We start from the raw sequence: 14,101 nt of genomic DNA, 5'->3' as shown, positions 1-14,101 counted from the left end.
GTTTTGTGGTTCCTTGATGTTCCCGTAGTCCAGCAAGCCACAGCAAGTACCCGCTGCTGCTCGCACCCATGGCACCACCAGCTCATACGGCCGCTCCTACTCATAACTGCAATCTCCTTAGTAAAGGCGGTAGCAAGGCCGAGTATCAGCCCGCCCCGTCTTTTTTTCCCCCTCTTTCCTGCACTGGTATGCGAATAGGTCAGGGAAACAGACTCTTAGCCCCTACCACCTTTTGCACCGTTTTACAATACAGAATATCTGTGTCTCAGAAACTTGATTTTCCTCTGACTTATCTGATGCCTACTACAGTATCCATATCTATAGACTAACACGTGTAGATCGATTAGGGGAGGGGGTTGCAATATATTGCTTGACCACCTTAAAAATTTATGTGTTATCAGAGTCTAAAAATACTGACACAGAGTTTATTATTGCTGAAATTTCTGATAACATAAATAAAGTGCTAGTATCCTGTGTATATAACCCAAATAGATGTTAATTGTTAGATTCCTTTTTTGCTGAGTTATCTTGGTTTTTATTAGACTTCGAGCGTTTTGTTATTTGTTATGACTTCAATGTTAATTTACTATTAAATTACTCATACATAATTCAATTACTTGACCATATTTCAACTGCGGGCCTTACTATAATCAACAAATATGTACCAACGCGATATGCACATAATTCGACGCCATGCTTGTTGGGCGTGATTATTACGTCAAGTAGTGACCATATTACAAAATTTGACCAAATCAGCTTTATTTCTGACCATGATTTAATTTTTTCTATCGGAACCCGCCTATCGAAGCAGAGGTAGAGGGCGGCCCCACTCCGTTGGAAGGACCAGGTGGAAAACGATTTAAACTCCCTTGGTGTGACCAATTGGCGCCGGTTGGCGGAGCGAAGGAGCGACTGGCGCGCCTTATTGGACGGCCATAACCGTTTAGACGGTTAAGCGCCAATTAAGTAAGTAAGTAAGTAAGTAATATTTAATTTTTTGTTCACTAGATGTTACGTTAAATCGTCCTGTTGGCACCGCTACCACTGTTTGTCGTGATCTTAGGGCTGTTAACGTGGATGCTTTGTTTGTGTTGGTTTATTATTACCGTGGACGGCAAACTTGAATTTCTAAATGAAAATTTGTGTAAGCTTTATAACAAGCATGTCCCTTTACGTAGTGCTCGGGCTGATATCAACGCTGTTCTTTGGTATAACTTTAAAGTCAGGTCTGCTATATGGAAACGAAATAGACTTTACGCGAAATGGAAGAGGAAAAAAATGAGTCTGCTTGGTCTATATACAAAATCGCCCGAAACAAAGCCACCGTCATCATAAGAAAATCGAAGCAGATGTATTTAAACTATAAATTAAACCCATCACTTCCATCAAAAGATTTATGGCGAAACTTGAGGAATCTTAACATACACGGGAAGTGTTAAAAGGACTGTCAAGTGGACCCAGATATACTAAATGATTATTTTAGTAGGTCAAGTGAGTGTCGAGACAGTCATATACTTCTGAAAATTATTAGTCGTTCTGAGCCAGTGAATACCTAAATTTGAATTTAAAGCACTATCAGAATCAGAGGTTTGTAAAACAATTATGGACACCAAATCTAATGCTATTGGGGAGGATGGGATCTCCTTGAAGTTCATCAAACTCATTCTGCCAACCATTTTAGGATCTATATATTATTAGTCATTGCTTCATAACTTCTTGTTTCCCTGTGAAGTGGAAAAAGGCGTTAATTATTCCTGTCGCCAAAACAAATATTGCTCTTCAACCTTGCAATTATAGGCCAATTAGCATCTTAGCTACGTTTGCTCCTGAGTCCTTGATGGTGAATCAAATTTCAGCTTATGTTAAGAGAACAACCTGTTGAGTCCACTGCAATCTGGATTCAGACCCAAGCACAGCTGCTCTACTGCAATGATCAAAATACTTGACGACATAAGAACTAGTTTTAATAATAGTGACTTAACTCTTTTGTGCCTCCTTGACTTTTCTAAGGCCTTTGACTCAGAGCAACACAACCTCCTTTGCACAAACTCGAATTCTACTTTGTGTTCTCTACGAAATCTGTTGAGCTTATGGACAATTACCGGGAGGGAAGAACCCAGGAGGTAGTTTCAAAAACTCTGCATCCAAATCTCGTGTTGTCCCTTCTGGTGTGCCACAGAGTGCTTGGTCCTCTTCTGTTCAGTCTTTTTGTCAATGACGTTTTCTCTATCTAGTCGTGTTGGCCTTGTCGAAGAATTATGTTATAAAATAAATAGTGACTTGTCTGCAATCTGGAAATGGGCTTGTGAAAACTGTCTATGGTTAAATGCTGAAAAGTCGTATGCGTTGCCCATAAGTAGTAGCGTTGTACATGTTGAAGATATTCCAAAGCTCTTTGTTGGAAATAGTGCCCTCTCGTTTACGGAAAAGCTTAGAAATTTCGGTTTTACGATAAACTCCAAGTTGACCTGTATTGACCACGTAAATAACATTCTAAGCAATATTTATTCTATTTTGCGTCGTTTAAGTGCTTCTGCTTCTTTTACACCTTTGGAGACCAGCTAGCTATATAATTGATTGTACCACAGATAAAATACTCTGAGTTTGTCTACAGTCAATTAGATTCTGCTTCGAGCCATGAAATTGACACCAAATTATCCTTATGAAAAACTAAAATTTTCCAAGTCTTCTAGACACCGCAAGCTAATACTACCACGATATTTATGTATATTTGTCCTCATCGATGCTGTTTTTTGTCAATGCTGTAAGGCTCTGTAACTCTATTCCTGATTCTCTCAAGGTTGATATGAGTAGGAGCAACTACAAAAAGCGAATTCATAGTTACTTCAATTCAGTGTGATTAATGTGGTTACAATATAATTACATCTATATTCTATTCTTGCTTTCTTAATAAACTTAAGCACTTTCTTGTTCTTATTATAAGTGTATTCTAGGTTAAGTGTTAAAGTTGTTATAACAACTTCAATTTAAAATTATTTATTTTGTTTTTAAAAGTTACTGATATACTTAAAAAGACTTGGGCTTACAGATACAACCACTATGTTAAATAAATAAATAAATATATATATATGTTAGCGACATATGCCCATTTTGGTTTCAGCGACGGTAACCCCTCCGGCGGGTTTCTTCGCGCCAAGCAAACCCAACTACAACGGGTACCCCTATGCTTACCCAGACGGCCAGTCCCAGGGCCACAACAGCATTTGCGTCCTGGCCTCCCCCAACTCAAGCATAGTCACCCGTCACTTACCCCCAGAATGACGACGTCTCCCCTTTTGCACTTCAGAATTCTGCTGTTAAACTCTAATGGGTTACCTTGGAAGATCACGGAGACAGTTGATTTCATGAAGCGGCATAACATCCGCATTGCAGCGATCCAAGAGACCAAACTCACAGCAAGATCTGCTCTGGGTATAACGTCTACAGAAAAGATCGCGAGTGCAAAGGATAGTTAACTAATCGAGTGTTTAACTTTTTCACGTTGCATCTACTCCTAACGACAGTATTGTGTAAAAAATGTCATACATTTCCCTACCGCCAAAAGCAAATTTGAATCATGTTTGTGCTATAAAACAGCGCAAATAAATATCACGTCGTAATGGGTTAAAAAACATGATTTTTTCCTTCACACGTCAATAACATAATTTCTATAAGATATTTCAAAAATACGACATTTGCAAAATTTTTTAAATGGATACCGGAAATTAGTTTTTTAATCTCCTGAAAAGCTAATCAAACCTATAACTGTTTTTGTGAGCGCAGCGACGATATGCAAAGTGAATTGGGTACATAGCACGATCCCAATTTCAGGCTAGAAATGAACCAATAAAAAACCTAACCTCTACACTAAAAAAAAATATCCTAAAAACGAGAAAATAGTTATTAACATAAGAGAAAATGGCGTATGATATTTCATCATAGAAATGCATGCCCAAATCTGGACAACTAATTTTCTTATACCCATATGACACCACTTTATTTTCATGTATTTTTTCTGTATTTTTTCTTCAACTTTTTGCCGTCCTTCCTCTTAATAGGACTTCACTTTTGTATGAGTGTATAAACTATATTCCAAATAATATCTATAATTAACAAAAAATTTTAAGTTAAACAGTTTTATTCAAAACAATACTTACATTAATAATAATAATACTAAAAGCTAGAAAATAGGTACTAGTCATTACACTCCTCATCAATCTAGGGCGTTGATCAGACAATTAAATAAAAGCGTTGGGCGCGTGAAATTCCCAAAAATATGAGGCGTAGCATTACCTGATTAAGGTTCAGTTGGGCTTACTTATGAAAACCAAATTACTACTATTTTGGATGTCTAAAATAAACAAAGAAAATTAAATATATGTATTTACTCTCCAATTTAGTACTCCAAAATCTTCGTCGGTGTGCTATTGGAGCTGGCTATGCTGCTGACGCAAATATCGACAACAAATGGCGCCAAAATACTCGCAGTTTACGCATTTCCTGGCAGAAGTCACTACATGATGCATCGTGTGATTATAAAAGAGTTGGTGAAGCATGGACATGAGGTAAAAGAAAATCATATAGTATTTTCCGCTTAATTGAGATTTTTTCTGATATCTGTTTATATATCAGAGCGTCTGCCGTGTCATGTAGCTAGTGTGGTCCCAGACTATAGCGAAGGTCCTTGGGAAATGTATAAATTGTAAAACACTCAGAAAAATCAAATATTCTGGTTCCTTTGCAGAGCGTATCCGTCGTAGTGCTGGATCATAAATACAATTTTTTCTTCAGATTGGTTGATTGCTGTGCCGGCCGAATACCACAGCCACAAGCGCTATATTGATGCACATTCTCTTGGAATCAATTTCTGCTCTTTTAGTTTGGCTAATCGTTGTTCCGTTAAAACAAATTGTTGTGGACAATGAATCTGCTGATATCTTTTACAGAGCAAGTAGGTAAATCTTCCTGAAGTACCAACAGTACCCAATGGGCCGGGTCGATTTGTGGGGAGGCAAAACAATCGCCCATTTCTCTGTGAAAATCATATTCTAGGAATCAAAATAAGAAACTTTGCCGAAGGAACCATACCTCTAAAACGAATTCTGGTGTCCCCCAATTTGGGTGGAACTTTTGGGTAGGGGCAAATTTTGAAAAATCCCACTTTGACCCTTTTAGAGTGCTCCAATCGAGTACAAATGTATGACCGACCCCCACTAACTTTGGAGGCCCGACCCACCGATGCCAGTGGCACACCCCTGGAATCCCCCTGGGGGTTCACCATACAAACATTTCAAAAAATGGCCGGTTTTGCACTTTACATGAAAAAATCAGCGAAATGCCTATGTTTTTCCTTTTTGGAGTTTATTTTTCTCTTTAGAAATTTATTTAGTCAGAACATATGTAAATGAAAAAATGAATTTAACTTAGTAATAGAAAAGAAATTTAAAAAAATTATTAGAAATTTGCGTTTTTACAACCCCCTTTTAAAACCAAGGCATCACTGTGATGCATTTGCATGTCGTAAACATAGTTGTGTGGGTTTTTTATTCAACCGTTTTAAAAAATGAAGGTATCACTGTGACACAATTGCAGATCGTAAAATTGCTTGTGTTGTTTTTTTAAGCCACCACAAGACACAGCAGGTAGAATTGAAATTACCATTTCATTCTTATTACCTCGTCTCGTAGACCATATATAACGCAACAGTTTTTGTGAATGCATTAAATCGTTGTCAAGAACTCAAAGTGTGAAGTGCTAATTTCACATAAAGAAATATTTAAAAAATAATAATAAGTGAAGTGACCATTCCAAATCAAAAAGTTTACGATGAATCCACCAGTCCAGTGCTGGCTGATTTATCCAAAGCTTCAAACAAATGCCGAAACGGAAGTTCGTTGAAGTGTAGAAGGCAAACGAACCAATGCAATGGCCTTTTTAACAGCAAACGGCAAAGTTTCTTATTTTGATCCCTAGAATACGATTTTCACAGAGCAATGAGCGATTTTTAAATCGACCCGCCCTAGTGCCCATAAATAAAAGCCTAAGTAGTATAAACACAGGTAGTGCGCGACTGTTTCTTTACTACCTTCCTCGTCGCAGCTCGTGCAAATGCTCTCTTAGCGCGCAGGCCAAATGTTCCAGTGTAGTTTGGTTGTGGCAGTGATCCTTAGGATTTCTTTTGTCGACCTATCCTCCGTTCTTCTACTATCGTAATTCGGCCAAGTTTGCTTGGTTATCTTACAGGTGTGCGCCTAGTATCAGTTGAAGATCGCAAACTCCTTGAATCTGTTATGTATGTTTATTTTGATTAATGAAAATGGATGATGTGTCTCAACCGCCTCTGCAGTATCCAGCGGGGTCCCTGAATTTGTAAGTACGTCTGCCTTAACGTTGCTCTGTTGCAATGTTGCTTTGACCAGGTACCCATACAAGGGTAATGCTTGCGAAGTTTGTGCGGCTTGGAGTGACATTTTGCAACTGCTGATGACTTAGACGAAGTGATGGGAGGGCTAAGCGCCATGAGCGCTCCTTGAATATCACCGAGGCTTCTGTACCCACAACTTCCGCTTGTTAATACTAGCAAAGTTGGAGGACGGACTGATAGCGACAACTAAGATGCTCACAGAAGACACCCGATCCTACACAGCAGCCCATTTCAAACCCATCGGCGTAGAGTGAAATTGTGTCTTTCGTTTGCACTGCGTCCCCGCTCCAGTCACCATTTTGGTTGGTGCTTGGCCCACTTTCCGGAAAAAATGTTGCCTAAGTTATAAGCTATGTAAAAAAAGGTTTAAACAGGTCGGTCTTTGACCCACATTCTATTTTTTTAACTATCTATACCCGTGCTACACCTAGCGGAATTCTTTTGTTGCATGTCGCGCATGGCTTGTCCTTACAACATGGCATCGGGGCGACATGGTTTCAATGGATTAATGTCAAAATAGTACTGTGCCAGAAGTTGAAGTATAAAATCATAATGAAGAAGCTCCAATCAGCAGATTTCCGGCCGTCACCTGTATGGTTTCGCCATGAAGTAACGGTGCCATGATGCACGTGTAAGGTTTGAAGTTTTTAGCTAACCATGTACTATGAATGAATTTTCAAAAAAATGTTTTATTCCAATCAAGATTAAATTACAATTTAATAGGGCCGTAAGCTACCTGAAAGTTGTTGGTAATTGGGAAATTACTTAAATCTCGAACAGAAAAATTCTAAATTCACAAGAGTTTTGAAAAAATCATGACCTCTGCGCCACCTAGCGAACTCTCTCATTGTTCATTATCTTCGGGTTCTGAAGTACGGTACAAGTTTCAAGAATCTAGCTCCTCCGCCAAGTATTAATAGTATTGCTATTTTGTACTGAAATTTGTGAACAATCATGTTACCGACCTAATAAAGAAGAATTAATAAAAATTTACTTTATTTTTCGACAATTTTATTACTTAGGTCACCATGATAACTGCACAGACATTAAAATCCTTAAATTTAGGCACAAATTATACTGAAATACTGATAGAGCCCGAATTCGACTACCGGGCGAAAAGTAAGTACATAAAAGTTCATTCTACGAAATAGGTATGTGTATGACATTATTTATATAAAACATATACATATTTACATATGTTTGTTGCAGTTTGCGAAACGACCGGCACAAGTTCAATGTATGAATTCACAGCAAAAGGATCATATTTTATGCAGGTTCTTATACATTTTATTGTAGCCTCTACGGAGTATGCACTTCAACAACCCAATGTACAAGCAATTATCAATGCTAAGCAAACCAAAGGTGTCTACGATTTATTATTAGTCGAACAATTATGTCAAGAAGCATTTTTGGCATTGTCTCATGTCTATGATGTACCCGTAATAAGTACCTGTACATTTGCCCAGGCACCATACATGAGTCAAATGTTTGGTTTCATATCACCATTGTCCTATGTGCCTTATAAATTGTTGCCCTTAAGCGATCGTATGAACTTTTGGGAACGAGTCATGAATACATATTTTTCGGTTTATATGGATATAGACCACGAAATTCGGTTGTATCCGGAGATGGATGTCTTTGTAAAAAAATATTTTGGACATTTGAATAGTAAGTACGTTGTAAATTAAATAAAATGGTTCACGCCCCGCTTTTTTGTAGACTCAGAATTCGTAACGAGTAAATTTTTTATTGAAAAACTTTAGATAAACTCAAAAAATTTTTCAAACATACTCATGCACGGATTACATATTTCGAAATTTCTAATCCTTTATTAAATCCTTTTCGGGTATTGGGACACGATCCTAGTAGCAATATCATATTTATTGTTGAGTGCAAGTGCTTAGGGGAAGGCTTACCAAGCCTTAAAATAAAAGAAAACAAGTAAGGACGGGACTGTCTTCGGCTGTACCGAAGACTTCATACCTTTCATGAATGGGGCTGTACAATAATCTTATCCCGTTCGTAATCTCCAAATAATCGGTTGTATAAAATAAGAAATATATAGTGAACAGATGTACATACCTAAATGATTTTTAAGATAAATATAAAATAAAAAATGGCAAAAAACCCCCTTAACTGAACGATCGGTTGTATGGGATATATATTATATATAGCTCCGATCGAAATGATTTTTTCATGAAATCTTCTATGATATATTAGAATAAATATCACCAAGTTTAACGTTTTTATATTGGAAATTATGGGAGAAATTGCCAAAAACCTTTTTATCTGAACGATCGGTTGTAAGGGATATATACTATATATAGCTCCGATCAAAGTGATTTTTTTAGAAAATCTTCTATGATATATCAAAATATATATCACCGAGTTTCACATTTATACTTTCTAAATTAAGGGAGAAATGGCCAAAAATCTTCCTATCTGAACGATCGGTTTTATGGGATGTATATTATATATAGCTCCGATCGAAATAATTTTTTCAAGAAATCTTCTATGTAATTGCCAAAAACCTTTCTATCTGAACGATCGGTTGTATGGGATATATACTATATATAGCTCCGATCAAAGCGCTTTTTTCAGATAATCTTTTATAATATATCTGAATATATATAACCGAGTTTCACGTTTTTACTTTCTAAATTGCGAAAGGAATGATCAAAATCGTTTTATCTGAACAATCGGTTGTATGGGAGATATATGTTATAGTGGTCCGATCCTACCGGATCCGAGAAATGTCTAATATAATAGAAAAATACATCCTTGTACCAAATTTCATTGAGATATCTCAAAATTTGAGGGACTAGTTTGCGTTCAAACAGACAGACGGACATGGCTATATCAACTCAGTTCGTCGCCCTGATCAATTCGGTATACTTAATGGTGAGCCTATCTTCTATATTTCTCAACGTTACAAACATCGGACCAAAGTTAATATACTATTTCATGTTCATGAAAGGTTTAACAAGTAAGGACGCGAATGCCTTCGGCTGTGCCGAAGACTTCATACCTTTCATGAATGGGGCTGAACAATAATCCTATCCCATAATATCCAAATAATCGGCCTTATAAGGTATGAAATATATAGTGAACAGATGTACATTCCTAATTGATTTTTAAGATAAGTATAAAATAAACAAGTAAGGAAGGCTAAGATCGGGTGTAACCGAACATTACATACTCAGCTGCCAAATTACAGCTTGCAAAACTTTTAAATTGCCATCTTTTAAAAGTGGGCGGTGCCACGCCCATTGTCCAAAATTCTTCTAATTTTCTATTCTGCGTCGTAAGGTCAACCCACCTACCAAGTTCCATTGCTTTATCCGTCTTTGGTAATAATATTATCTCACTTTATCTGTTTTCAAAAATTTTCAGTATCGTAAAAGTGGGCGTAGTTACAGTCCGATTTCGTTCATTTTAAAGAGCAATCTGAGATGAGTACCCAGGAACTTACATACCAAATTTCATTATGATATCTCAAAATTTACTTAAGTTATCGTGTTTACGGACAGACGGACGGACGGATGGACATGGCTAAATGAGTTTCTTTTTTCGCCTAGATCATTTTGATATATAGTAATTTATATCTATCTCGATTAGTTTATGCCGTTACGGATTACCGTTATGCGACAAAATTAATATACACTGTGAGATCTGCTCAGCTGAATATAAAAACGTTGTGACTTTATCTAAAATTTTTTCGTAAACAAATCAGCTTTGTATTTTGGAGACCACACTGCATTTATTTAATAATATTAATTTAGTGATTCGTGAAAATACCCCACTTCACACTTGCTGGACATTATCGAAAATATCAACTGCGTAGGCTGAATGAGAAGGGAAAAGTACTAAATGATGACACAATCTTAAACACAGACATAGTGGCCTAAAAACTTATCTATTAAATTATAAACTTTTGAAGGTCAAAACCCTTACGCTTCCGGCTCCCACTTTATTAATGCGACTCACTTCCTTTACATATACTAGTTTGAAGGTTATAAAGATATACCCATGAGTGCAATTAAGTACAAAATAAGGGTATTTTTGCAGGAGTTTCCATACTGGTGTTGATCTTATTGTTGCCACCGCAAAAACACTTCCCGACGGATGTTCCGGTACTAGAAATTTGTGGCAGTAGCCCGACTGTCGCACAAATGATTTTTCGATTCTTCGATCCTACAGATATGTTGATTTCAGGCTTGCCTTAACCCGCTGGAAGTTAATCAAAATTTCGCATAAATTGCCAGACCCACATCAGTCGCATAAAAATCTTATAGTGATAAAATAAGACTTCAAACGCAGGAAAAATAAAATAATTAAAAAAAATTGTTTAAGTTACACGGTTTTATTGAAAACAATATTTACATGAAATAATAATAATACTAAAAGTTAGAAAATAATTAGGTAGGTCTTAGGTACTAGTCATCACACTCCTTATCAATCTAGGGCGTTGATCAGACAATTAAATAAAAGCGTTGGACGCGTCATATTTCTATTGATAGTCATAAGTAAAACCAACTGAACCTTAATAAGGTTATGACGCCTCACATATTTAGAAATTTCACGCGCCCAACGCCTTTATTTAATTGTCTGACCAACGCCCTAGATTGATGAGGAGTGTGATGACTAGTACCTAGGACCTACCTAATTATTTTCTAACTTTTAGTATTATTATTATTTCATGTAAATATTGTTTTCAATAAAACCGTTTAACTTAAACATTTTTTTATTATTTTACTAGCAGACCCGGCAGACCTTGTTCTGCCCTAAATTTGGTCTATCTGCATACATTTTAATAAGCTTTTTCCGTCTAACTCTGCCCTACCTCCGTATTTTTCGCTTCATCTATCTCCATCTTTGTCTCATTCTATATCTTTCTCAGTTTCCTTCTCCTTCTCTCTTTTCTCTGCTCTCAAGTTTTTCTCATTCTTCTTCATTTCTTATTGCCAGTCCCAGAGGGCGGTATGTATTTTGTTTCAGTTCCATTCCGAGTCTCAGTCCCAGTCCCACTCCGAGTCTCAGTCTCAGTCTCAGTTCCAGTCCTAGTCCTAATGCCAGTCCCAGTCCGTCTCTGATCTACTTCCCGAAAAAAAAGCATCGTAAATACTAATATAGGCAAATTTATATTCCAAATTGCAGGCAAATCGAATAGGACGTATGTAAATAGGTATGTGGGTATTATTAATTCATGTCTTTATTTCGGCTTCGCATGCATATTTATCAGTTTTGCCAGGTTGATGCGACTAAATCGAATATCACAATGAACTTTAGAGCTCTCAGCAACAGCTTTCATTTGATATCCATAATGCACACACATTCTAGGTGTATCCGTGTCCACGTTTTGGCCTAAAACTTACTCTGTACTAAAGCATACATCAACAGCTTCAATTTGATATACATAATGTAAAAACACATCCTAGTGTTACCATGATCCACGTTTTGGCCTATATCTCAAGACCCTAGTCACCAATGGGTATGAAAACCACCCTGTACTAAAGCACTCATCAACAGCTTCAATTTGATACCCATAATGTAAAAACACTATCTATGCGTTCACGGGCCCACGTTTTGGCCTATATCTCGAGACCCTAGCCGTCGATCCTGAATTTTCCAACGAATGCAAAGCCGTGGAAATCGGTTCGTGCGTTCTGGAGTTATCGCGTCAGGAAGGGAAACCCGACTTATTTTTATATTATAGATTTTCAGGTTTTTAGTCTTTATTTAATTGCCTATTATTTCTCATTCTATTTAGTTCATTTAGTGACTCATTATTACAAGGACTCTTTCCTGGCAATTTGTTACAATCTAAGAGCTCAATACATAATCCTTCCAAAGACTATACCCGACTCGGTGACACGTATGCTTGTCCCTCCTCGAACTCCAAAGTATTTTGATGTCACTTTTACCGGACTGTATATAATATTTGTTCCAAATATGAAACAAATCGGACCACAAATACGATTTTTTGAAATATTTCGATCCATGCGCCACTTATCGGAGTTTTTTTCTTATTATTGCATTGTCATCGGCTTCTGAAATATATTCCAAGTTTCAAGGTTGTAGCTTCGGGAAGTTACTTAAATTTCAATTACAAAATTCTGTTCGGCCGGCCGCTCAAGTGAAGCTAAATAAAGCCGTTTAAAAAGATTTGCTCTCCCATGCTTGCTAAAACGTGTATTAAGAAAGAAAGTTAGCCCAGCTCTAAATCCTCCTGTGCGTCGCCCCTTAACCGTCTCCAATCATAGACAAATGCTAAATGTGATATTTTCGACCTATTTGTTACCGTGTGAAGGAGTGAGACTGTAAAAAACTCTTGTTTTATTTTATAAGGAGCAGCCTAATCCGTTTATCTCAAAATGTTACTATGTTACTTTTTCAGTTGACTTCCCAACTACGTCGGATATGGTTAGGAATCTATCCGCCATATTAATAAATAACTACATCCCACTGGAATATCCTGCTCCCAAAATGGATAACATGATAAATGTTGGTGGTATGCATATCTATCCGAATAAACCACTACCGAGTGACTTACAGAAATTTCTAGACGAAGCTGAACATGGTGCTATTTACTTCAGTTTGGGCACATATGTTCAAGCTGAGGATCTACCACAAGAAAAAATACAAATTTTCATAGATGTTTTTCGCGAGCTAAAGCAGCGTGTTCTATGGAAATTCGAAAATGTTAGTTTGGAGAATGTGCCGCAGAATGTTTTGATAAAAACGTGGATGCCACAGAATGATATTTTAGCACACCCTAATATACGCGCATTTGTTTCACATGGTGGACTATTTGGCACACAAGAAGCATTTTACTATGGCATACCAATTATAGGGATACCCTTTTTCGCTGATCAGGCAAGTTCATCGAATAGATACAAATTTTAATGCGCTTATTAAATTATTTTTATTTCATACAGTTTTTAAATGTGAATAGAGGAGAACTTGGTGGTTATACCATACCATTGGATATCCAAACATTAACACGCGATGACCTAAAGAATGCTATAAATGAAATTTTATATAATAGCACATATCGTGATACAATGCAACGAATGTCAAAGATCTTTCGTGATCGTCTTATGGGACCTCGTGAAACCGCCATATATTGGATAGAATATGTAATACGTCACAAGGGAGCACGTCATATGCGAGCTGCTGGTTTGGATTTGAAATGGTATCAATTCTATTTATTGGATGTGATTGCTTTCTTTGTTTTTGCTGCAGCTGTGACATTGGGTATTGCCTTTATGTTGGTGAGCTGGCTTTGGCGAAGATTCAGGAGCATAAAAAATAAACAAAAAATTCAATAGAAATATTAAAATACATAAAATGGAGATAAAGTTATTTTTTTTACTTTTACTTGTACTTGTACTTGTACATACATATGTACTTGTACATACATATGTACATAGTTTAGTTTGAATGAGTGTTAAAAAAACTTTCCTCTGAATAGAGGAAACTTACGAAAGAAGTTAATGATGAGTTAGTAGATTATTGAACGATTTGCTCCGCGAGAGTATCAGCTCCCGCGCGAAATCAGTTGAATATATTTCTAGCAGTTGCATGCAACGAATTTACATTATTATTTTAGAGTTAGCAAATTAGAATAAGTTTCAACATTTTAATTAGCTCATATGAATTTATAGTTAAATTTTT

At 36.8% G+C, this 14,101-nt stretch overlaps 1 protein-coding gene across 1 annotated transcript in view; it reads left to right on the top strand.

Moving 5' to 3' along the window:
* LOC137245353 (UDP-glucosyltransferase 2-like) overlaps positions 1-13,810 on the top strand; it is an 82,503-nt gene extending 68,693 nt beyond the window's left edge. Inside the window, exons 6-10 of the mRNA XM_067775862.1 lie at positions 4,401-4,565; positions 7,447-7,543; positions 7,634-8,092; positions 12,822-13,300; positions 13,363-13,810. Coding sequence (XP_067631963.1) covers positions 4,401-4,565; positions 7,447-7,543; positions 7,634-8,092; positions 12,822-13,300; positions 13,363-13,755 — 1,593 coding nt within the window. The 3' untranslated portion in view covers positions 13,756-13,810. The remainder of the gene's footprint in view (positions 1-4,400; positions 4,566-7,446; positions 7,544-7,633; positions 8,093-12,821; positions 13,301-13,362) is intronic.
* The last annotated feature ends 291 nt before the right edge of the window (positions 13,811-14,101 follow it).

The sequence above is a fragment of the Eurosta solidaginis genome, chromosome 3 (genome assembly GCF_040869045.1).
Source record: "Eurosta solidaginis isolate ZX-2024a chromosome 3, ASM4086904v1, whole genome shotgun sequence".
Lineage (NCBI taxonomy): Eukaryota > Metazoa > Arthropoda > Insecta > Diptera > Tephritidae > Eurosta > Eurosta solidaginis.
This window is presented reverse-complemented; position numbering and strand designations above follow the sequence as displayed.